The sequence below is a fragment of the Sceloporus occidentalis genome, unplaced genomic scaffold (genome assembly GCF_023333645.1).
Source record: "Sceloporus occidentalis isolate IW3139 unplaced genomic scaffold, rSceOcc1.0.p SCAF_20, whole genome shotgun sequence".
Lineage (NCBI taxonomy): Eukaryota > Metazoa > Chordata > Lepidosauria > Squamata > Phrynosomatidae > Sceloporus > Sceloporus occidentalis.
Genome location: NW_028317000.1, coordinates 13802590 through 13824862, shown reverse-complemented (window position 1 = coordinate 13824862; position 22273 = coordinate 13802590). Strand labels below are relative to the sequence as shown.

The 22273-nt window shown below is 45.9% G+C and overlaps 2 protein-coding genes across 2 annotated transcripts; both read left to right on the top strand.

Annotated features, from left to right (window-relative positions):
• Nucleotides 1–1948: 1948 nt before the first annotated feature.
• Nucleotides 1949–10994, top strand: CATSPER1 (cation channel sperm associated 1). Its single transcript, XM_089483392.1, has 12 exons — nucleotides 1949–2237; nucleotides 2919–3155; nucleotides 4544–4657; nucleotides 4887–5046; nucleotides 6833–6924; nucleotides 7051–7194; nucleotides 7656–7719; nucleotides 8247–8319; nucleotides 8760–8817; nucleotides 9647–9734; nucleotides 10340–10454; nucleotides 10837–10994. The coding sequence occupies exons 1-12, from the start codon at nucleotides 1949–1951 to the stop codon at nucleotides 10864–10866; spliced, it is 1464 nt and encodes a 487-aa protein (XP_089339518.1). The 3' UTR covers nucleotides 10867–10994.
• Nucleotides 10995–11846: 852 nt separating this feature from the next.
• On the top strand, nucleotides 11847–21664 carry SF3B2 (splicing factor 3b subunit 2). Its single transcript, XM_089482996.1, has 21 exons — nucleotides 11847–12007; nucleotides 12354–12400; nucleotides 13168–13245; nucleotides 13485–13733; nucleotides 14459–14567; nucleotides 15106–15191; nucleotides 15314–15419; nucleotides 15852–15940; nucleotides 16045–16248; nucleotides 16521–16655; nucleotides 16853–16933; nucleotides 17253–17480; nucleotides 18158–18307; nucleotides 18409–18498; nucleotides 19028–19135; nucleotides 19400–19507; nucleotides 19668–19810; nucleotides 19981–20082; nucleotides 20255–20354; nucleotides 20655–20840; nucleotides 21388–21664. The coding sequence occupies exons 1-21, from the start codon at nucleotides 11887–11889 to the stop codon at nucleotides 21457–21459; spliced, it is 2592 nt and encodes an 863-aa protein (XP_089339122.1). The 5' UTR covers nucleotides 11847–11886; the 3' UTR covers nucleotides 21460–21664.
• The last annotated feature ends 609 nt before the right edge of the window (nucleotides 21665–22273 follow it).

The window sequence follows — 22273 nt, the reverse complement described above, 5'->3', positions numbered from 1 at the left end:
TTAAACTGGTTCTTAATAACTTACCTTTCGCTACAGATTTTGCAGAGAAAACCTGGAACGCTCCTTAAGGCAGCAGCCTAGGTCCATGGCATTAAATATGTTTAAATACTTACTAATTACCTATATACCACATTTCTTTTTCCTTCTAATGAGTTCAGTACAATATATAGGGTTACTAGTTCAGGACCATCCCAGGCCCTAACATTTCCAGACCAAGATCTAAGGTGCCAATGTCTGGTGATGCCATTAATGTATTATGTACCAAGCACATTTGCTCATTCAAACGCAAGCGTACACAGGCCACCTTTACCTGTCTGGGCATGAAGCAAGGAGTCTTAGCTCCAAAGGTTGTCGCCAGATCAAGGTGAAATGAAGGAATTGCTGTATATACTCATGTATAGGTCTGGAAATGTAGGTTAAAAAATTGGCCCCCCAAAAAGAGTAAGTCGACTTATCCATGGGTCAATGTAAGTACTGTACTTTCCAGACCCCTTGCGTAAGCCGAAAAACTAGTATGCTCGAACTCCATTCACTTGAATGGGGCTCGTGCATGCAGCGGTGCACGCACACCACGGGCATGCGCCCCATTCAAGTGAATGGGACACGCACCGCCCCGCATACTCCCCCGCGGCTCTCCACCAGGTTTGAGCATATGCTCAAACCTGTGTATAACGCGCCTGCGTATGACCTGGGCGCACTGTACACATCGCTTGGTGAATGGCAAGAGTTTAATCTGCCCTGGAAGCATTGACCCCCCTTCTACTCTCTCATCCATTCATCCTTTAGTACGAATACAAATAGTAATGCCTGCTGGGGTTTTGTAAGTTCTTTGGCATTGTTTTCCTTTGCTTCGACCCTTATGTCTTTCATTACATGCCCCTAAGTTTTACGCTCGACTTATGCACGGGTCGTATCAAAATCCATCATTTTGGCCCCAAAACCTGCCCTCGACTTATACATGAGGTCGACTTATAGTTCAGTTTATATGGTATGATATTCCTCTTCACTTACTTAGGGTGCTGGCATAAGGAAACATTTAACTTGGCTTACTTGGTTCTAGCCAGATGGTGGATGTAAACAGAGCAGAGGGTGAGCCCTGGCACTGCAAGGACTGAGAATTATTTTTATTATTAAGCTTTATTTATAGACAACTGTAAATTTACACAATGTTGTACATGCAATCAGTTAAAAGTAACATAAGGAAGGAGGAAGGAGGATGCTAAATAAATAAATACGGTGATCCTCTGAAGCCTTTGCAAGTTGCAGCATGCAGTCAATGAAAGCTTTGCAAATTGTAAGAAGCTGCTGCTCTACTGAACCAACCCGGAGTAGTGGTTTGAGTTGGGCTATGGCTCTGGAGACCAGGGTTTGAGCCAAGGAAAACCTTGGACGGGTCATGCTCTCTCAGACTCATTCAACGGATGGCAATGGCAAACCCTCTCTGAAGAAACTCAAGGAGAAAATCCCATGACGGAGTCCCCTTAGGGTTGCTATAAGTCAGGAATGACTTGAAGGTACATTACAACAAGCTGCTCTACTGTGCGAGCTGGAGATTTGCATTCAGCCCTTTCCTCCTTGCCCTGAGATATGTCCACCAAAAATGGAGCAATCCGCACCCACGTCTCCCACCTCGAGACATCCTGGGATCTGGTGACCCTAACAGTGAACCTCCCAAATAATGACTTCTCAAGATTGCAATCAGAATGAATGGCTTGTTTTAAGGTTGCCGAGTTGGTTTTGCAACCCATTGAGGACTTGAGTCCCAGGTCCAATGCCATACTGTGCCAACATCCTCAACGGAGTTGGCATCACAAAGGGACGTGACGCCTTTAGAAGCCTGAAGCCTTCCATATTCCATGTCTGTCCTCATTCACCGCCTTTGAGCCGCTGTCAAGGATTTGCCCAGGTCCCAAGGTCTCAAAGCAGAAGCCCCTTTGGACCCGCCGCCATGGACTACCTGACCGTGCCCACCATGCCGTCCTTGCCCCAGATGGAGAAGTCGGCCACCAAAGAGGAGACGGTCTCGGTCTCAAATCTCGGAGGTCCGGGACCTTCCCTCGGCCAGGCCTCTGGGATGTCCCTGGTGATCCCGCCAAGCCAAGAACCCTCCACCCTCATGGCGGCCACCTCCGTCATCATGCCATCCCAAACCCGGTCAAAAGAGTTCAGGAGACAGAGCAGGTCGCCCAGGTCGAGGCGAGGGAGCAAAGGGACCCATTCCTCCATTCGGACAAAAGGTGAGGAGGGCTGGTGGGCATTGGTTCCCGACCCGGCCGTTTCTCTGGGTAGCAATGGGCAACGATGAGCATGTGCCTCTTCCCCAATTGACCCAGTTTGCTAGGGACAGTCCCGGTTAAGCCTCTCTTGTCCCATTCTTTCCAGCTGCTTTGGAAAGCTCCTGGTTTCTTTCTCTTCCTCCCACTTTCACCCTTTATTCTCCATTTACAGTCGGCTCTCCATATCCATGGATTCTGCAGCCACAGGTTCAACCATCCATAGCTTGAAATACATATATACATATACAGATATACAGATATTCCCTTTCCAGATATTACTCTCACACAAAGATTGGGTCGCCATCTCCATCTTAATCCGCACCTTTCCTTTGGGAAGGATGGAAACACCTAAAGCTTTCTTATTTTACCCAATATATTCATTACATATGTAAATTCATAAATAGATTAGAAAACTTTTCATTAATTCCAAACTTGACATATCTGTTTTTGAGTCAGAGAAGCGGCGCCAAAGTGGTGCAAGTGCTTCCATTTCTCTGGCAAGCAAACGCTAATCTCTAGCAGGCTTAGCTTTGCTATTTTTGATGGTTAAATAGTTGGCTTCCAACTATTCCACCCAAAAAAGGCTGAAGCCTTGGGAAACTTGAATTGCCCAACAGAAACCGGCATCTTGCTTTCTCCTAGGCGGCAGCAAATCAGCGCGGTACCATGCCAAGCGCAAGCGCCGGCGCCGGCACATGAGCCTGAAGATGCTGGTATACCGCTACTGGTACAGGGCCCACCCATATCTGGTCACTTTGCGGAAAATCATCTACGATTTGACCCAGTCTGTCTTCTTCGACGTATTCATCTGCACCGTGGTGGCTGTCAATATCACCATGCTGGTGGCTCAGACATTTGCGAAAATCGAAATCCGGGGAGGTAAGGCACTGTTGAGAGTCCAAAGAGGAACCGGGAAGCCGGAGGGTTTCACGGATGGCATTTTTGCGGGTTTTTCGAGCTAGATGAATGAATGAATGAATGAATGAATGAATGAATGAGACTTTATCTATATACCACCGTTCCTTCGATCACGGCGGTTTACAACATAGTAAAAATACAAAGTACAAAGATACCAGATATAAAATATATCAACAACAATCCCCCATATTAAAAACAGTACAATACATCGATTAAAATCCATCATTCAATCATATAATTAAAACCAGTAAAAAAGCAATAATGGCCAGCATCTGTGGCGTTGGCATCTTCAGAGAATGCTGGCATGGAAGGGAGTCAGGTAGATGGATAGATAGATAGATAGATAGATAGATAGATAGATAGATAGATAGAGATATACACACTCCTCCCTGCCCAGGGTCACATTGTGTGTGTGTGTGTGTGTGTCTGTGTGTGTGTGTGTGTGTATTTACACATACCCCACTCTCTTCCATGCCAGCATTCTCTGAAGATGCCAAAGTCACAGACAACTGTTTTTAATATTGTAATAATTGAATTCCTTTTTAATGTACTGTTTACCCTATTTTTTTAATTGCACTGTTTTTTAATCTTGTGAAGCCTCTCTGAGTCCCAGTTCTGGGAAATATAATAATAATAATAATAATAATAATAATAATAATAATAATGCTGACGAAACGTCAGGAATAAACTCTTCCAGAACACGGTCCGAAAAACCCTTTAAAAACCAATGGGAACGGTTTATTTCTTTCTTTGCTTTTGTGGTGGCCCAATAATAGTATCTCTGCGTTGTGGGTTTTGGATTTTGTTGGATTTTGTTGCTCTTCTGCCATAAGGCAACTACCTATGAATATATTTCTTGGTGGAAACTAGCTATCCAGACTCATTTAATTCCTGTTTCAGTGCTAAAACAGTCTTGGGGTGTATCTGTACTGTAGAAATGATGCGGTTTGATGCCACTTTAACTTCCATGACTCCATCCTCCCGAATCCTAGGATTTGTAGGATTCAAAGATATAGCCATGTTAGTCTGTAGACTCAGTATGTAGAGAGATCATGTAACACCTTTGAGACTTATTGAAATAAAGAGCTTTCCTAGACTACAGTCTACTTCCTGGATGCATTTGGATATGATGATGATGATGATGATGATGATGATGATGATGATGATGATGATGATGATGGGAGATCTTGTAGCACCTTTGAGACTCAATGAAATAAAGAAGTTGGCAGCATGAGCTTTCCTCCAGGTGTTTTGGACTCCCAGAATCCCCAGCCAGCTTCACCGACAGTCAGGGATGCTGGGAGCCGAAGTCCCAAACACCTGTTTCTTCCCATCCTTTCCCTTTGCAGAGTGGTTCTTTTCGGCCATGGATCCTGCCTTCCTTTCAGTTTATGTGGTGGAGGCCATCTTGAAGATAATCGCGTTGGACTTCGAATACTTTCATGACCCTTGGAACAACATTGGTGTGTCTTTTGCGTCTTTCGGGGTCATGGATTGGGGACAGCCAGATGTTTGGGACTTCAGCTCCCAGAATTCCTGACCATCGGCCAAGTGGCTGGGACTTCTGGGAGCTGTAGTCCACAACACCTGGAGGACCAGAGTTTGGGGATCATTGATAGTAGCACATCATGAATAGGTTGAAGCCCGTATTTTGTGGCCCTTTAGCCTTCATGTCTGTGTTTCCCTCTTCAGATTTTTTCATCATGATCATGACGGTCCTGGATTTCGTGCTCCCGCTGTTTATCTCCTCGCGGCAGGGCAACCGCGACAACACCGTCGCGCTTTTCCGCGTCCTCAAAATATGCAAAGGGATCCGGGCCATCCGAGCGATACGGTTTCTCCTCACGCTCCGGTCAGCCTCCAAAACCGTGGTCTGATAAGAGTTTATCACATGGGAGTTTATCCCATGAATATCCCCCCCAAATCGTGTAATTACGCAAAACGATTTCTCACGGCGCTGCAGAAAACCCGCCGTCAAAGTGGTCACAGAGAAGCATCAGTGCACATCTTTTTTACTTTTGGGATTTCCACGGCAATGCATTTCCAATATTGCTTTATTTGTGCAACTGTGTGTGATAATCATTCACCATTTCCACTTTGCGCGATGCGTTAAATGCGCTTTAATCTCTTTTTAATGCCGAAATCAGCCCCAGTGTGATAAATTCCATAGACAGATAAGAAAGAGTTTAATTCTGCATTTGTTGGAAGGAGAAAAGGGAAAGAGAGGTAGCACAAGCGAAGCAGATATTAAGAGAAGGAATTTGGAAGGGAAATTAGTAGAAAGTAACAGAAGGGAAGATGAGGAGTTAGAAGGAGTTAGATGGAGAAGAAGAGAGTAAGAAAAAGGTTGAGATGTGTAAAAAATAAGTTGGATGGAGTTGTGATTAATGTTTATTAGTTGTAGAAGTACACTCATCCCTCCATATTTGCGGCTTTGATTAATATGTTCTCTCTAAAGATATCTAGGTCCTCCTCCAGTGCTACTCTATAATCAACTTTAACTAAAAGTCGCCCTGAAAGACCTAGAGATTCCTAGAGAGGACACTCTACTAGGCCTTTGTAGCTCCTCCAGTGAAACTCTATGGTCATCTTTAACTAAAAGTGGCCCTGAAAGCCCAAGAGATTCCTAGAGAGAATACTCTACTAGGCCTTTGTAACTCCTCCAATGAAACTCTATGGTCATCTTTAACTAAAAGTGGCCCTGAAAGCCCAAGAGATTCCTAGAGAGAATACTCTACTAGGCCTTTGTAACTCCTCCAATGAAACTCTATGGTCATCTTTAACTAAAAGTGGCCCTGAAAGCCCAAGAGATTCCTAGAGAGGACACTCTACTAGGCCTTTGTAGCTCCTCCAGTGAAACTCTATGGTCATCTTTAACTAAAAGTGGCCCTGAAAGCCCAAGAGATTCCTAGAGAGAATACTCTACTAGGCCTTTGTAACTCCTCCAGTGAAACTCTATGGTCATCTTTAACTAAAAGTTGCCCTGAAAGACCTAGAGATTCCTAGAGAGAATACTCTACTAGGCCTTTGTAACTCCTCCAATGAAACTCTATGGTCATCTTTAACTAAAAGTCACCCTGAAAGACCTAGAGATTCCTAGAGAGGACACTCTACTAGGCCTTTGTAGCTCCTCCAGGGAAACTCTATGGTCTACTTTAATTAAAAGTTGCACTGAAAGACCTAGAGATTATTCCTAGAGAGGACACTCTACTAGGCCTTTGTATCTCCTCCAGTGAAACTCTGTGGTCAGCGTCTGTCAGACGTTGTCCACAGAGTTGTGCTGGAGGACTTAGAGATTCCTAGAGAGGCATCCTCTCAGGTAAAAACATGGTGTTTTTGTTATTCCCATATTCACAGGGGTCTTGTGCCCCTAACCCTCGCAAATAGGGAGGGACAAGTGTATTGATATCAAAATATTATAGGTATGTAAAAGATGATTGAAAGCAATATCATGTTGATATCTCTTAAGCTGAATTGGCATATTGATGTAAGGCTACATTGTACAGCATATATATAATTGATTATCGTTTGTTGATGAAAGTGTTGCGCGTTGCGCAGTGTTAACTAAAATAAAAATACATTTATTTTTATGTTATATTCCATTTTCAAACTATAATTCTGCCTTTGTTTCCATGCAGAGTAATGGAGAACCTCCAGGAGATCACAAGCACCTTTATCCTCTCCTCCCAGTCCATTGGAGCCATTATTCTGCTCATGTTTTCTTTCCTCTGTATCCTCCCAGCAAAGAGAAAATTGGGGCTTTTTAAGTGAGATACCTTGGTTTTGTAAAAGGCTTTGGATAAGACCATAAGTAAATGGTTGCACAGTCTTTCTTAACCCTCCCTCCAATGCTCAGTCATGTCTTCGGTGGTGCTGAGGGACATGTTCCACGACGCGGATGAAAAACACTTTGGAGACCTCTTCAAAACTATCTTCACGCTCTTCCAGCTCTTCACCTTGGACGACTGGTCCATCATCTACATTACCTGCTACGACGCCGGTGGGTCAAACAGAGGGATGCCAGGCATTTGGGGCTAGGAGCTGTCGCCAAAGGTGGTCCCAATGTGCGGAGAGATGTGGAGATGCCCATCTCAACCGCAACATTATTCCTGAGCAGCAAAGAACTACCATATACACTCGACTATAAGTCAACTTCACATATAAGTCGAGAGCATTCGGACTGACTTCCCATTGCCCCAATTTGCATGTGGTAGTCTATCACGCAATAACATTAAACCCTATGATTGCGTTCGGATTGCCATTGGATTATACTTCCAATTTCCCTTGTCTGATAATGTCCTTAAATAAATATCCCAGCCATCTGGGGCAGCTGAAGCAGTAAATCCTGGATTGCAAACCTATGTGGGGCTTATCTATAAATGTGCAATGGTTCGTGTCTTATGTGCAGCCTAGTATCCAAAGTCAACCATCTAACCCATACGTTCCTTTTCTCCCTTCCAGGGGCCTGGTATATCATCATCTTCTTAATCATCTACATCCTGGTGGAATACTTCTTACTTCTGAAGTGAGTGCCAGCTATACTAGCTAAATGTTATGGCTAGCAAGTGATGGTTACGTCCAGCGCATCTTGGAACAGAAATGCAGAGGGGCTTTGTGGCAAAAGAAGGTGCTGTCTGCACTGGCCAGGAAACCTGTGACACGGTGGCATCACAAACTATGGGGTCACCATAGAAGTTCATGATGGTCCCTCCTGTCCCTCCATTCCTGGGCTTTCCCCCCCCCCTGCAACGAAGCGCAAGGAAGGGATTGAAGTTTCTCAAAGTCCTTGGGAGAGTTACTTTTTGGACTACGCTGCCCAGAATCCACCCGCGCATGTGGCCATAGGGATTTGGAAACTGTGATCCAAAACCTCAATGTTTCCAAGCTCTGGTTTCTATCGGGAACTATGCGTGTAACCCTCCTGATGTTGTTGCATGACAACTCTCATTAGCCCATGTTGGCTGGGGCTGCTGGGAGATGCAGTGCAACAATATTGAGTGTCGTGCCTCATTGAGGGCAACCTGCATTCAACAATACGCCTTTCCCTTGCAGCCTGGTGATTGCGGTCCTAGTTGACAACTTCCAGATGGCCCTCCTGAAACGCCATGAGCTCAAGAAGCAGAAGGTCAGTCCTCAAGGGATACAGATGCGGCACTGAAAGACCTAGAGGTTCCTAGAGAGGATACTCTACTAGGCCTTTGTAGCTCTTCCAGTGCAACTCTATGGTCAGTTTTAACCAAAGGTTGCCCTGAAAGACCTAGAGATTCCTAGAGAGGACACTCTACTAGGCAATTCTAGCTCCTCCGGTGCAGATCTATGGTCAGGGTCTGTTGGACATTGACCACAGAGTTGCGCTGGAGGACCTAGAGATTCCTAGAGAGGTGTTGTCTCAGGTAAAAACATAGTGTCTTTGTTATTTGCGGTTTTTCCACATTCACAGGGGTCTTGTGCCCCTAACCCTAGCCAATATGGAGGGACAAGTGTATTCTGTTTCTCCTAGTAATCGTCTCAGCTTCTCCATCTCTGAATTGCCTCTTTGTCTTTCCTTCTCTCTGGCATTGACAGAAGGTGATTGAAGTGGAAGGCATGACTGCAGAAGACGACCATTCTGCCAAAATGACAGGTGACCAACGTTTTGGGCTGTGAGGGAAAGGCGGTTTGAGTTTTCGATGAACCCGGGTCAGTTCTCAGACCTGGACCCTGCCATGCGAGGAGCTGGTGATATGGGTTTGTCACTTGGTCCTATAGGAAAGTCAGCCCTCTGTACCCACCGATTCCAATATCCACAAATTATTAGACTGGACACATTGGATAGGGCTAGATGGTTTCTGTTGTTCGTTTACTAGTAAAGCACCATGTGCATTGATGGTAATATCTAATTAAATAGATGACATCGATGAATAATAAATAGATGATATTGTTGCAAACTATCCTAGTTGAAATACAAAGTAAGGGTATATCTTCATGGTCTCGAATTGGTAACTAAGATTCATTTGTTTTACAAAGGCCTTCTCCTGAGCAAGGCTTGGAAAAGTTACTTTTTTGGACCTGTTGCTGGCTTCAAGTCATTTAAGGCAACCCTATAATGGGATTTTATGGGGCTGAGAGTATGTAACTCACCGAAAGTCACCCTATGGGTTTCCATAGTCAAATGCAGAACTCAAACCCTGGTCTTGAGTCATAGCCCAAGACTCAAACCATGCTGGCTTTTGGGACTGCAACTCCCATAACTGAGAGTTGAAGTCCAAACAGTAACTTTTCCAAGCTCAGTCCAGTTTTTACAAGGGAAGAAAAGTTTCTGCTGGCATAATATTAAGGCACAAAACCCCAATATGGATAAGAACTAGAGTCCACACTACTCCCTGAACCTCCTACTACTAGATGCCTAGGAAAGGCTGGAAATGAGTCTTAAAAATGTGTCTCAAACTTGCATTTTGTTTTCCACGTGGCAGAAATACCCAAAATTAAAGAGGAACACGAGGAAGAGTTCTTCAGGCGGATGCTCATGGACAAATATGGCAGCCTCGAACTGATCGACAGGTGAGAAGGAACGGCGCTGGCCCAAACGTTCGGCGTAAACATGTGTTCTTATAGTTTAACACCAGAGAGGAAGAATTGCTGGTGATGTACATCCATGTGCGTATGTGTCAAGGGCGTGCTTTTCTGTCCGAAAGGCAAAAGTAACTTGGGTTGCTGCCGCACTGCAGAATGAATGCACTTTGGCACCACTTTGACTGCCGTGGATCCGGCCACAGAAGTCTAGGATCTGTCGCTTTGTGAGCTATGTATCCTTTGCTATCAGAAAGCTCTGGCACTGCAACAAATACGGTTTCTGTGCAGGACTTTGTCTTGTGTGATAAACTCCTACAGTTCCACCAAACGGAGCCATGGCAGTTAAAGCGGTGTCAAAGTGCATTAATCCTACAGCATGAGACAAGCCTTTGGTGTTATGGATTTGGCAATAATAAGGGCCACCATATACCTCAGTGGTCCATAGTGGTCATCGCCATGACTGAGAAGAGATGACAGTACAAAGGGTATGGCCTAAATGCTCACCCAGCCCTAGGCATGGATGAATTTGGGATGATGTTGTATTAGAAGCAACAGAGGGCCACCACTCCATGCGCTTTCTTTCCCCGTTCCAGTGAATGGCAGCTTCTCTATAGCTACTTCCAGCTGATGACAGCCATTGAGACCAACCAGCAGCAGTTCAGGTCCCAAGCCAGCACCACCGACAAGATCTTGGACACTTTCTTTGAGGTGGGAGAACCCTTTAAAAGCATTATTAGCACATTGGACCTTATCCCAAGACTGCATCTTGCAAAGCATAGTGAGATACGAAACGATGCCAAACCAGTATGCTTCCATTCGTAAACTAGTGGGATCCTGGCAGGACAGGTCCCTCGTTTGATAATGTCCTAAATTGGGTACGCTATTAAAGGTACACTCAGCCCTCCATATCCATGGATTTTTAGTATCCATGGATACTAAGGGCCCGCTGGATCACTATATCATGCACAGAGCTGGTTTTGGGATTCATATTAGTATTACCTGTATCAAATTTTAACAAAAGCTCTGGATAAAGGTGGAATAAATATTCATGGGACTCATCTGTTGTATTTCCCCCCATCTCTCTTTGCAGACAGCCGAAGACGATTACATTCCTAGGTGAACTCCGGAAAGAAATGTCCATAATGCGGTCCAACTGGATTTCTGCCTGAACCCTGGCGCTACCGCACTTGAAGAGTCGATGTGGTGTAATGCTTTAATTCATTGCCGTCGTTTTGTTGCGCAGCGTGTTATTTTCTTATTAAATAATTTATATCTTTCTGTTAATTTGTGAGTTGAGTGTATGCTGGGGTCAGTACAAGCCAATTCTAAAACGTGATAAAAGAGTATAAATATATTTATATATCAGTATTAATAATAATAATAATAATAATAATAATATATTAATATATTATAATATAATACCTTTATATTATTTATATTAATTATAATAATATAAATAAATTTATATATAACAGTATAAATAATAATATAATATAATATAATATATCAATATGTTATAATAATATAATTTTATATTATTATTTATAATAATGTAAATATATTAATATATAACAATTATAATAATAAATTTATATTATAATAATAAATTTATAATATTATTATTATAAATTATAATAATATAAAATATGTTTATATAACAGTATAAATAATAATATTATATTATATTATATAAATATATTAATATACAGTATTATAATACTATAATAGCATATAATTATTATTAATTACAATAATGTCAATATATTTATATTAAACAATATAAATAATATAGTATAATATATTAATATATTCTAATAATGTAAATATATTTATATATAACAATAATAATATAATAATCCACTTTAACTTTTATACCACTTTGGCATTGTGGGATTTGTAGTTTTGTCTCCCTTGCTGACCATTCTAAAATCCCCTCCTTAAACTCCAACTCCCATGAGTCCAAGCGGTGCTGCTTGACTGGCATGCGCGTGCGCAGTAGTGGACGACGCTTTCCCTCAGCCGGGCATGGCCTCAACGTTGGCCGCGCGGGGTGTTGTCGTCTCGGCTCCTGATTGGTCGAGAGGAGGCTACGGTGGCCGCGCGTAGTCGGGAAGCGACGGAACGCGGAGGCCAAGCCAAAATGGCGTCGGAGGCGCATTCGGAGCCTTCCAAGGCCGGGGAGCTGCCGTTGCCAGGATACGGGGCCTGGTCCCCGAACGAGCTGCAGGCCAAGCTGGCCGAGATTGGGGCTCCGACGCAGGGTGAGGAAGGCCCAGGCCTCGGGGGTGGCCTTTGAAGGACTCTGGACTGAAGCAGGCCCTCTTTGGTCCGGAAAGAAACCCAGTTTGAGACCTGGCTCAGTGCTAGGGAATGCTGGGAAATGTAGTCTTGGGAGGCGTTGAACCACTGCAGAAGTCAACCCAGTCTGAGAATGCCTTCAGTGCCCTGGCTCAGTGCTAGGGAATGCTGGGAAATGTAGTCTTGGGAGGCGTTGAACCACTGCAGAAGTCAACCCAGTCTGAGAATGCCTTCAGTGCCCTGGCTCAGTGCTAGGGAATGCTGGGAAATGTAGTTTTGGTATCGACTGGCTTCTCTGTTCCCTTCCAGGTAGCCGTGAGGAGTTGGTGGAGCGGCTGCAGACTTACACGCTTCAGGTGGGCCTTTGCTTCTTCTGGCCAAAAAGCGCCACCTGAACCACCGGCGCATGATGGACATCTGTATTTTCACCACTCGCTATGCTCCAGGATAAGAAAGGGCTGAGATGCCTCAAGACCTGACATGTTGGCTTAGCGTAGTCCATGTGGTCCGCCTTCGGAAAGTGCAGACGACCTCAGGAGTTAAATCCAGAGCTGGGTTAAGAAGACAAGGATATGTGGAAGGACCTTGTGCACGTTGTATCTCATTGGATAAAATGAACACAATAGAGCTTGATGAAAGTCATAGAATCAGAAGCATTGCGCCCGAACAGACAGGCCAAAGTAAAGCTGCTTTGGGTCGCTTTGGAGGGATGTTGTTTAAATGACACACGCAGTTTCAAGAGGCCAGAAGCTGTGCCAGCGCAGCGCTCCAGTCCTTAGGATTGAAGCATGGCATTGGCGCAGCTTCCGGACTCTTAGGATGCATACATCATTTAAACAGCATACCTCCAAAGTGGCCCAAAGCAGCTTTGTTTTGGCCTGTCTGTACGGGCTCATTGAATCATAGAGCTGGAAGAGACCCCAGGGGCCATCCACTCCAACCCCAGCGACGCAGTGATTAAATGCCTGCACTGCAGCCACTCGCTCACAAACCACAAGGTTGTGAGGTCAGTTCCAGCCAGGGGCTCAGGGTTGACTCAGCCTGGTATCCTTCTCAGGTCGCTAAAATTAATACCCATCTTATTGTAATTATATACTTATACATATGCTGCTTTTTGTTGCAGACAGGGATAGTGCTCAACAGGCCCGGATTGCGGGGAGATGATGGAGATAAGCCAACCCCACCTCCCATGCCAGGACAGGTGAGTGACTTGTACCTGAAGAGGACTCTTTTGCTACAGAAGGCTTTGGGATGGACCATAGCTAACAGGAAGAGCTAATGCTTCAGTCTCTGGCAGCGCTTTTCGGTATTTCTGCCTGTATTGCAGTCGCTTCCTTTTGTGGTTTGCGGCTTAAAGAACGGACTTAACATCTAAATAACATTAGCTCAGATACCTCTCTCAGCTGTTGCTTTTTGTCTCTTGTGTCTTCTGTCTTGCAGCACCCTGGCATGTCTATGCCGCCACCTCCAATGGGCATGCCACCAATGCAGCCGCCCCCGCCTCCGCCTCCTCCTGGCATGGGGCTCAACTTCCCGATGGGTGTAGGGCCCCCTCCGCCGCCCCCCGGCCTGGGCCCACCCCTCCGCATGCAGGCAGTGGATCCCTCTGCGTTGCCTGAGGAGGAGCGTCTGAAGCTGGCCCAGCAGCAGGCTGCCATGTTGATACAGCAGGAAGAGAGAGTCAAGCAGGTGAGGGTTGTTTTCCTATCAGGACATGTTCAGAGTTTGTGCAGTAGAGGGACAAATTGAAGGATCCTGGTAAATCGAGCCAAATGTGAGGAGCAATTTTGATCCCATGCAATATGCCATGGATACCCTTATCCGAAATGTGTGTTTTTGGCAAGAAGGTTTTAAAGCTGGAAGTGAAGAAAAGGTCACTTTTGATTTTAAACCTAGTGCTTTACAGTGGAGTTACTCCTTCAAGGATAATTCCTTCATGTAGCCCTTGGACCCCCTAAACCCTCCAGCACACACACACACACACACACACACACACATATATATATATATAGAGAGAGAGAGAGGAGTGTGTGTGTGTGTGTGTGTGTGTGTGTGTGTGCAGCTTTGGGGTGATTTTTGCTTGAAAACCACAAGCCTCCCCAAGTGCCCCAAAAGGCACAAAAGCACTCCCAACCACTCAAAAACCCTCCCCATATATCTCTATTTGTATTCAAAATCCTTGTAAAAATGGCACCAGGAGATGACATGTCACTCCTAGTCACCATTTTGAGGGCGACTTTGCAGAACTGGAGGTGATTTGGTCTCCTGGGAAAGAGGTGCTGTCCCCAGCTTCCGTAATCTCTGGCTCATTATCCAGATTGGCTGTAAACGCCCAACATTTCTTGAAGCCACAGGTTGCCTCTCCTTTTGTAAGCAATACTGAATTCAGTGGATCCATAATTGTTTCTCCTCAGGCTGCTGCCCTTATGGAAAAAGAACGCCAGCAGGAGATGTCCAAGATGTCCCCTTCAGTACCTAGGTCTACTCCAGACATGGGGCCAAGACCTCAGGGGCTCCCTAGAGGTAAGTCTCCTTGAATCACAGAAGAAGAGGCAAGGATTGCCAAGCAGCCCTACAAGCATTCTATTTCATGCCACCTTGAAAGGCCAGCTGTCTGTTTTCTCTTCTCAGGGAGCATATGTGATATGTGATAATTCAAGGTCCATAAAGTCCAAATCCTTGTCATGGAGGAGTTCAAAACGAAAGCACTCTTGAAAAGTGCCCATCCAAGTTCTGTTTAAAGACCCCCAAAGATGGAAAGTCCCACCAGTCTTCCAAGGCACCGTCAAACAGCGTTTGCAAAGTTCTTCCTAATGATCCTATCTGTCCTAGCTAGTCAGTGGTGAGAGATGTTAAAAGATGCAGTCCAGAGCATCTGGGGAAACACACCTTCTCCGTCCCTGGCATTAAGAGTAAACCTGAAGACGAGTAATCCCTGGGATAGCATAGAAATCCAAGTTAGATCAAGGTTGACAATAAAGAGCAGAGAGTAGCCATGTTAGGAATAGCTGTTGCTGTTTCGTGCACTTTTCTATGGGGAATGTATTGGTTCTTTCCCTAGGAACCCCTCCTGTGAGCTCACCTGTTGGACCCCCGGGCCCGAGACCCCGTGGCCCACCACCTCCTCCTGGAGAAGACAGTCGTGAGGTAAGGCTTTTTATGGGGAGGAGATGGCTAATCTGGACCTTTCTAGGGGCCAGCAGGTCGATCTCTTGACTCTCTACAGTGAGAGGTCTGTTCCGTCTGACAAATGTTGCTTTATCACCCAGGTTGATGACTCTGGAGTTGGCCCCAAAATTCCTCAAGCCCTGGAGAAAATTCTTCAGCTCAAAGAGATCCGTCAGGAGGAACTCACAGCTGTGCCCAGTGCCACAGGTAAGACTGGAATGGATTCAGAGGCATGGCCGTGTTAGTCTGGAATATCAGCATGCACAGGGACCCTGTGGCACCTTTGAGACTTACTGAGCCAAAGAAGTTGTAGCATTAGCTCTCGTAGAATCTGAGGAACGTCTGACATGTCTGAATCTGAGGGAGTAGACCAAATATAGGGAAACTTATGCTTCAACTTTTTTCTTTACTACAGTTTTACTGTGAGGTCAAGAACATCATCTCTACCTTTGTTTTTGGTGATGATTGTCTAGAAAGCTGGATTCTGAGACCAGGATAGCCTTCCTTGTTTATTTTTGTACACAGTGGAGAAGAGTAGTATGAGAAATTATGCACTGACCATTGGATGATAAGAGAAACCAAGCTCTGCGTTTTGTTTGCTTTCCTGTTCATCCTCTTCCATTTGGCTCTTCCCTGTAGATGATGACATGGAGACCGACTTGAGAGCAGCAGCAGGTATCTCTGCATCGGATGCCGAGGACGACGCTTTGGCTCTCTCAAAGAAGGAGGTGAGCGGGCTGAGAAAGCAGGAATTGCAACCTCTGGCAGGGCGGGATATCAATATTTTAATGAATAAAATAAAACATACGTCCACTTTTTGTCCACTCAACAGAAAAACCGCAAGCGGCGGAACCGGAAGAAGAAGAAGAAGCAGCAAACCGCATCCCCGAAGGAGACCCCGGCTACCCAGGATTCCAAGGGGCACAAGGAAGAGTCTGGGAGTGAGGCCATGGTGGAAATAGAGTATGTCACGGAGGAGCCAGAGATCTACGACCCCAATTTCATTTTCTTCAAGAGGATTTTTGAGGCATTCAAGGTATGACAGAGCCTGGGGCTCCTAGCTGCTTTGCTTTGGATCAGTGGCTCCCAAACTTTGATGCTATAGATATTTTGGAATTCAGTTCCCAGAAGCCCCAGCCAGCTTGGCCAAGAGTTAGGAATTTTGGGAGCCAAAGTCCCAAAGATTTGGAGGACCAAAGTTTGGGAATCATTACTTTGGATGTTAAACTCATTTCAAGGAGGTTTCCCTTCACTTTGGGAAAGCTGTCTGGGAGTTATGATAACTTTTGACCTTCCTTCTCTATACAGTTGACTGACGATGTCAAAAAGGACAAGGAGAAGGAGCCGGAAAAGGCTGACAAAGTGGCGAGTTCGGCTGTGCCCAAGAAAAAAGGCTTTGAGGAGGAGCGCAAGGACAGCGACGACAGCTCAGATGATGAGCTGGTGAGTGTCGGTTTGGTGAGCTTGGGGACCTTAAAATAAAGGGGAGATCTGGTCAAGAGTTATCCTTGCTTTCTTCCCACTTCTGAGGGATGCAAGGGGCATCGCTGTGGAAATGTGCATGGATTGCTGTGCAGAACCCCCAGTACAATATAAGCAGAAATGTGAAAGAAATGACAGGATATTGCCATCTTTTTCAGGAGAAGAAGCCAGAAGCTCCCAAACTTTCCAAGAAGAAGCTGAGGCGAATGAACCGCTTTAGCGTGGCGGAGCTCAAACAGGTACGGCAGAAGTCTTGTGCAGTTGTTCCTGGTACAGGATGGTGAGTTGGGTGCATTTGGACATTTGTGGAATAAGAATTGAACGCCATGTTCACTCCCCCATCAGTTAAGCTAAACTTTTTATGCTGCTTTCACTGAGGCCTGACAGGCTCAACGCCATGACTTTGCAAGAGGTCACTGACCCAGTTGAGGAGGATTGGACTTGAGCCGTGTCCTAAAAGATCAGATGGGTTTGGGAATGGGGAGAACAGCATCCATGTTGTAAAAGGGTCCTGAGGGGCAGGCATAGGCCCCTTTTCAGCCATGCGTTTCCCTGCAGCTTGTGGCCCGTCCAGACGTGGTGGAAATGCATGACGTGACAGCCCAGGACCCAAAGCTACTAGTCCACTTGAAGGCCACCCGCAATTCAGTTCCCGTTCCTCGGCACTGGTGTTTCAAGCGCAAATATCTGCAAGGCAAACGGGGGATCGAGAAGCCGCCCTTTGAGTTACCTGAATTCATCAAGCGTACGGGGATCCAGGAGATGAGGGAAGCCCTGCAGGAAAAGGTGAGATGGGAACAACCTCCTGGAAGGAAGAGCTCTTTGAAGGAGGAAGAGGCTATCGTGAAGCAGATGGGCTGTCCTTCATTGGAGTTTAAACAGAGGTTGGGTAGCAACCTGTCAAGGATACTGTGGCCATAGATTCCTCTGTTGGCTGAGGCTAGACTAGATGACCCAACTTGATGGTTGTTCCATCCCTTTCAGCATAGTAGAAGCCCTGAAATTTACCTGAATGTTACCTACTTAAGGTAATGATGTTACAGAGGATGTCCCTTCATTTGGGGCCAGTTTTAAGCCCCAGTCTTAAGTGTGCAAGCAGATGTTCAGTGTGATCTAGTAGGCTATTGTATACCAGGCATTTTGAACCATTACTCCTCTGGCCCCTTACCAGTGACTACGCAAAACAGGGCTGATAGGAACTGTATGCTGGACAACCACCAGATGCCCACCTCTGTTTTAGTGTCTTCCTTGCAGAGAGGGCAATTGCAGTTGTTTTGCACTATGAATCCCTATACCTCCCATCCTCTGGTGACTGGGAGCTTATGGAAGTTGCAGTCCAAAAAACAACTTTCCCAAACTCTGATAGTCACATAGATCATATTTCTGACACTGCATTGGAAGATCCCTCCTGGGCTAAAGCTCAAAACTTCTCTGTCTCTTTCCAACCTTTTTGCCGTTCCTAGGAAGAACAGAAGACAATGAAATCTAAGATGAGGGAGAAAGTCCGTCCCAAGATGGGCAAAATAGACATAGACTACCAGAAGCTGCATGATGCCTTCTTCAAATGGCAGACAAAGCCAAAGCTGACTATCCATGGGGACTTGTACTACGAGGTAACATGGATGCACCCATCGCCTGGCCCAGGGAGGGAAGTGATCTGGGCATCCACCTTGCTGATCCCTTTCCCTTCTCTCTTTTGTCCCCCTAAAATCAGGGTAAAGAGTTTGAGACACGGCTGAAGGAGAAGAAGCCGGGTGACCTGTCAGATGAGTTGCGTATCGCCTTGGGAATGCCTGTGGGACCGGTGAGTGGCTCTGATTTTAGCTTTAAGGGGATTAAGGAAAGCATGACTTGAAGGTATCGAAGGCAAGATGGAAGAGGGCAGAATGCAGGTGTGGAAGTTCACTGTGCCAGGGGCCAAGTCATGCTTTTAAAATGCCAAATGAAACAGACAAGTGTTTTAAATTGTTAGTGCATTTGTTGGCACCCTCACACCATAACTCTTGAAATGGATTGGGGAACGTTTGAATTTATCTCCTAATTTATTGGAGATGAGCCTTTAGGAAGGTGTGAAGTAACACACACACACACACACACGGAAGAGACCTTGGGCTTGTGCACATTGCAGAATTAGAAGTTAAAGTGGAATAATAGCACTAACATTCTGTAGTATGAATAGATGCCCTTGATAGTATGAGAGGAAAGAGGAGAATAGGAGGGATAGAATTGAGGGGTGGGACTCTAGCCTGAAGGGAATGGGGGGGACGATGGAATTGGTGTTCAGGGAATGAAGAAGCAGGTAGAGCAAATGCTGTATTTCCCTTCTTTCGCAGAATGCACACAAAGTTCCTCCTCCTTGGCTGATTGCCATGCAGCGTTATGGGCCACCACCCTCTTACCCCAACCTCAAGATTCCTGGTTTGAATTCCCCCATCCCAGAGGTGAGTGGCATCCTTTTTTCTTTGATGAAAACATTCCCTCCCCTTCAGCCAAGTGGCTGGCATGTGATGAATAAAGCCTACCTGCAGACTTGCAGTTTGAAAAGGTGTATATGAATGATTCCACCTCCAACTGTTGTAAGTGGACCTTTTGCAACACAACTACAGGTGGAGAGAGGAATCCATAGCATCCACATTCCTAGTGCTTCTTATGTCTTACTCAGTGAGGGAGACAAAATTCTCTTCTGACTCCTTTTTCCCCTCCAGGGATGCTCATTCGGGTACCATGCTGGAGGTTGGGGCAAACCCCCCGTGGATGAGACTGGGAAGCCTCTCTATGGAGACGTCTTTGGGACCAATGCGGCTGAATTTCAGGTATGCGTTATTTCCACATACCGGGATGATGATGTATAGGTCTCACTTGCTAACAGCAAGGACCTGAGTTCTAGTCTGTCTTCTTACCTGTTGGTCAGAGTAGTCTCCATGCTGTTTAGAGGATTCAGAAATGTCCTTCTCTTTCTCTCCTTCCCCTTAGACCAAAACAGAAGAGGAAGAGATTGACCGAACACCTTGGGGGGAACTGGAGCCCTCAGATGAGGAATCCTCTGAGGAGGAAGAGGACGAAGACAGTGATGAAGACAAACCAGATGAGACAGGTTTCATCACCCCAGCAGACAGGTTAGTAGCTGCACCTCTTGCCACAAGTCAGGTCTGGAGCTGTAGGTCAGCACTGTTGGGTACTCTGAGGCCCCCTGAAGGCCTTGAGCTTCTCCGGCTTGTATTTGTGAGAAGAAGGCTGGTGGTCTTTGGCTTGATCTTGACCACCTTCTCTTCCATTGTCTTCCTAGTGGTTTGATCACCCCTGGTGGCTTCTCTTCGGTTCCTGCTGGCATGGAGACACCTGAGCTTATTGAACTGCGTAAGAAGAAGATCGAGGAGGCCATGGATGGGTAAGTGGAGAACTTGTCCTACTCTCCTAACACCCTCATCCTCTGCAGCTTCCTGGGGGTAAGAAAGTGGATTTGGCCAGAGACAAGAGATACCAGCTCTGTTCTGGGTCCAGCTGATCCTCCCAGCCCATTTCTATAACAGTGCTGAGCATCTCTTCCTTCCACCTTGCAGCAGTGAGACGCCACAGCTCTTCACCGTTCTGCCAGAGAAAAGGACAGCAACAGTTGGTGGAGCCATGATGGGTTCTACACACATCTATGACATGGCAACGGTAAGAGAGGGGGACTTGGTTCTGCTTTTCTGCTTATGGAAACCAGGTTTGCCCCTTGACATAGGTGGGCAAAGCCGACCTGAAGAAGAAGCTTCTGGTTTCTGCTTAAGAGAGAGCCTATGCACATCTCCATATGTGTTCATGGTATTATAACAGCACAGGTTTTTTTTAGATCTGAAACCTGCCCAGAAGTCACCAAACAGCCTATCTTGAGCGGTTTGGGGGAAATGTATATAAAAGCCACTCTGTTCCATTGCCTCCTCCTTCCACACCCATGACTCTCCTGGGCCTTGCTTCTAGGTGATGAGCCGCAAAGGGCCGGTGCCCGAGATCCAGGGCGTGGAGGTGGCTTTGGCCCCGGAGGAGTTGGAGCTGGATCCCATGGCCATGACGCAGAAGTATGAGGAGCATGTGCGGGAGCAGCAAGCACAGGTGGAGAAGGAGGACTTCAGTGACATGGTGGCGGAGCATGCTGCGAAACAAAAGGTGAGGTGGCACCCATTGAACTGTAAAGCAGGAGTCAGGGCCAGGCCTAATGGCAGAGGAGTATGATAGCCTCAGGTTTAGGATGTCATAAAAGGACAGGATGTTTGCTTACACCATTGTGCTTTTATTGCAAGGGACTGGAAGAGAGATACGTATATAATTCCCTTCCTTGCACACTTTAGGTGGTATGCCCCTTGAGTTGGGTAGATGGCGCTGCCAGTTGCCACTCCATCTCTGGCAATGTCTTCAGTCACTCCTAGTACCTGTTAAAATTAACTTTGAACCAAAACATAGACTGAGGTGGGCAATTTTGGCAGAGCCCAGGATTCAACTTTCCTATTCTGGGTACCCCACACTACTCTGACCCACTTCCAAACAGTGCCCTAATCTTTGATGGAGCTGCAAGCTTTGTTTTGAAAGGTGAGTTGGACTTTGAAAAGGCTGCTGGAATCACAGGGGAAGGGTTTTTTTATGGCAGGGGAGGGATTAGTCAAACTCTGAAGGCAGATCAGGATCCGGTTGACTGCCTTCTTTCTGTTTTCCCCAGCAAAAGAAACGAAAAGCTCAGCCCCAGGACACCCGAGCGGGAGCCAAGAAGTACAAGGAATTCAAGTTCTAGCCCATCTCTGAGATGTCCCTTCCCTTCCTGTTCGTTTGTTTTTAAATACTCTTTTCCTTCTCCCCCAGCCCCCTACCCTCTGGATCCCTTTCCATCCCAACCTAAGTTCCCCTGTTGCCGGGAAGCCCTGTGTTTTGTGCCGTTTCCCTTCGGTCTAGCTTAAGATGTGGATTATTTTGTAAATAAAGTTGGAGTTGAGCTCTGAGGGTTTCGTTTTCCAAGCAATTGGGGGAATAGATGCACCGCTAGGAAAGAGAATTGCGGCAATTGGTTTGAAAATGGGTCCAGGGTTAGGGTTACGGGTTACGATGGGGTTGGTATTGATGTCTTCACGCCTCTAAAGGGATCTTTTCCATTCCTTACATGTGTGTCTGGGAAGAAGAGGCTTCATAGAAAGCCATACTGTGGCTTTCCAGGCTTTCAGAAAGGAAAAACCTATTGCTGCTGGGTTCTGCTACTGAGTTCTGGTCCTTCCGCAGGAACAGCTGCTGTCTAGTTCTTTAAGTTTTCCAAGAAGGGTCTTTTCCAGCTTTATCTACAAACGCTGAAGGTGGATAGAGGCTCCCGGGTTCAAATGATGGCCTCTGGTTTGCATGCAAATCTGCCACTGAACGATGGCGGTTCCCTTAAAAAGGTGGTAAGAGTCTAGTCCTCATGGTTTAGTATTAAGGACTAACACATTGGAACAGACTAACTGATAAAGGCCATAGGATTGTTCATCCCAAAGGGTGGAAACTGTATAGCCCACCCAATACACTGCGACTCCCAGCATTCCTCACTCTTCTGACCAGAGCTGCAAGGAGTTGCAGTCCTA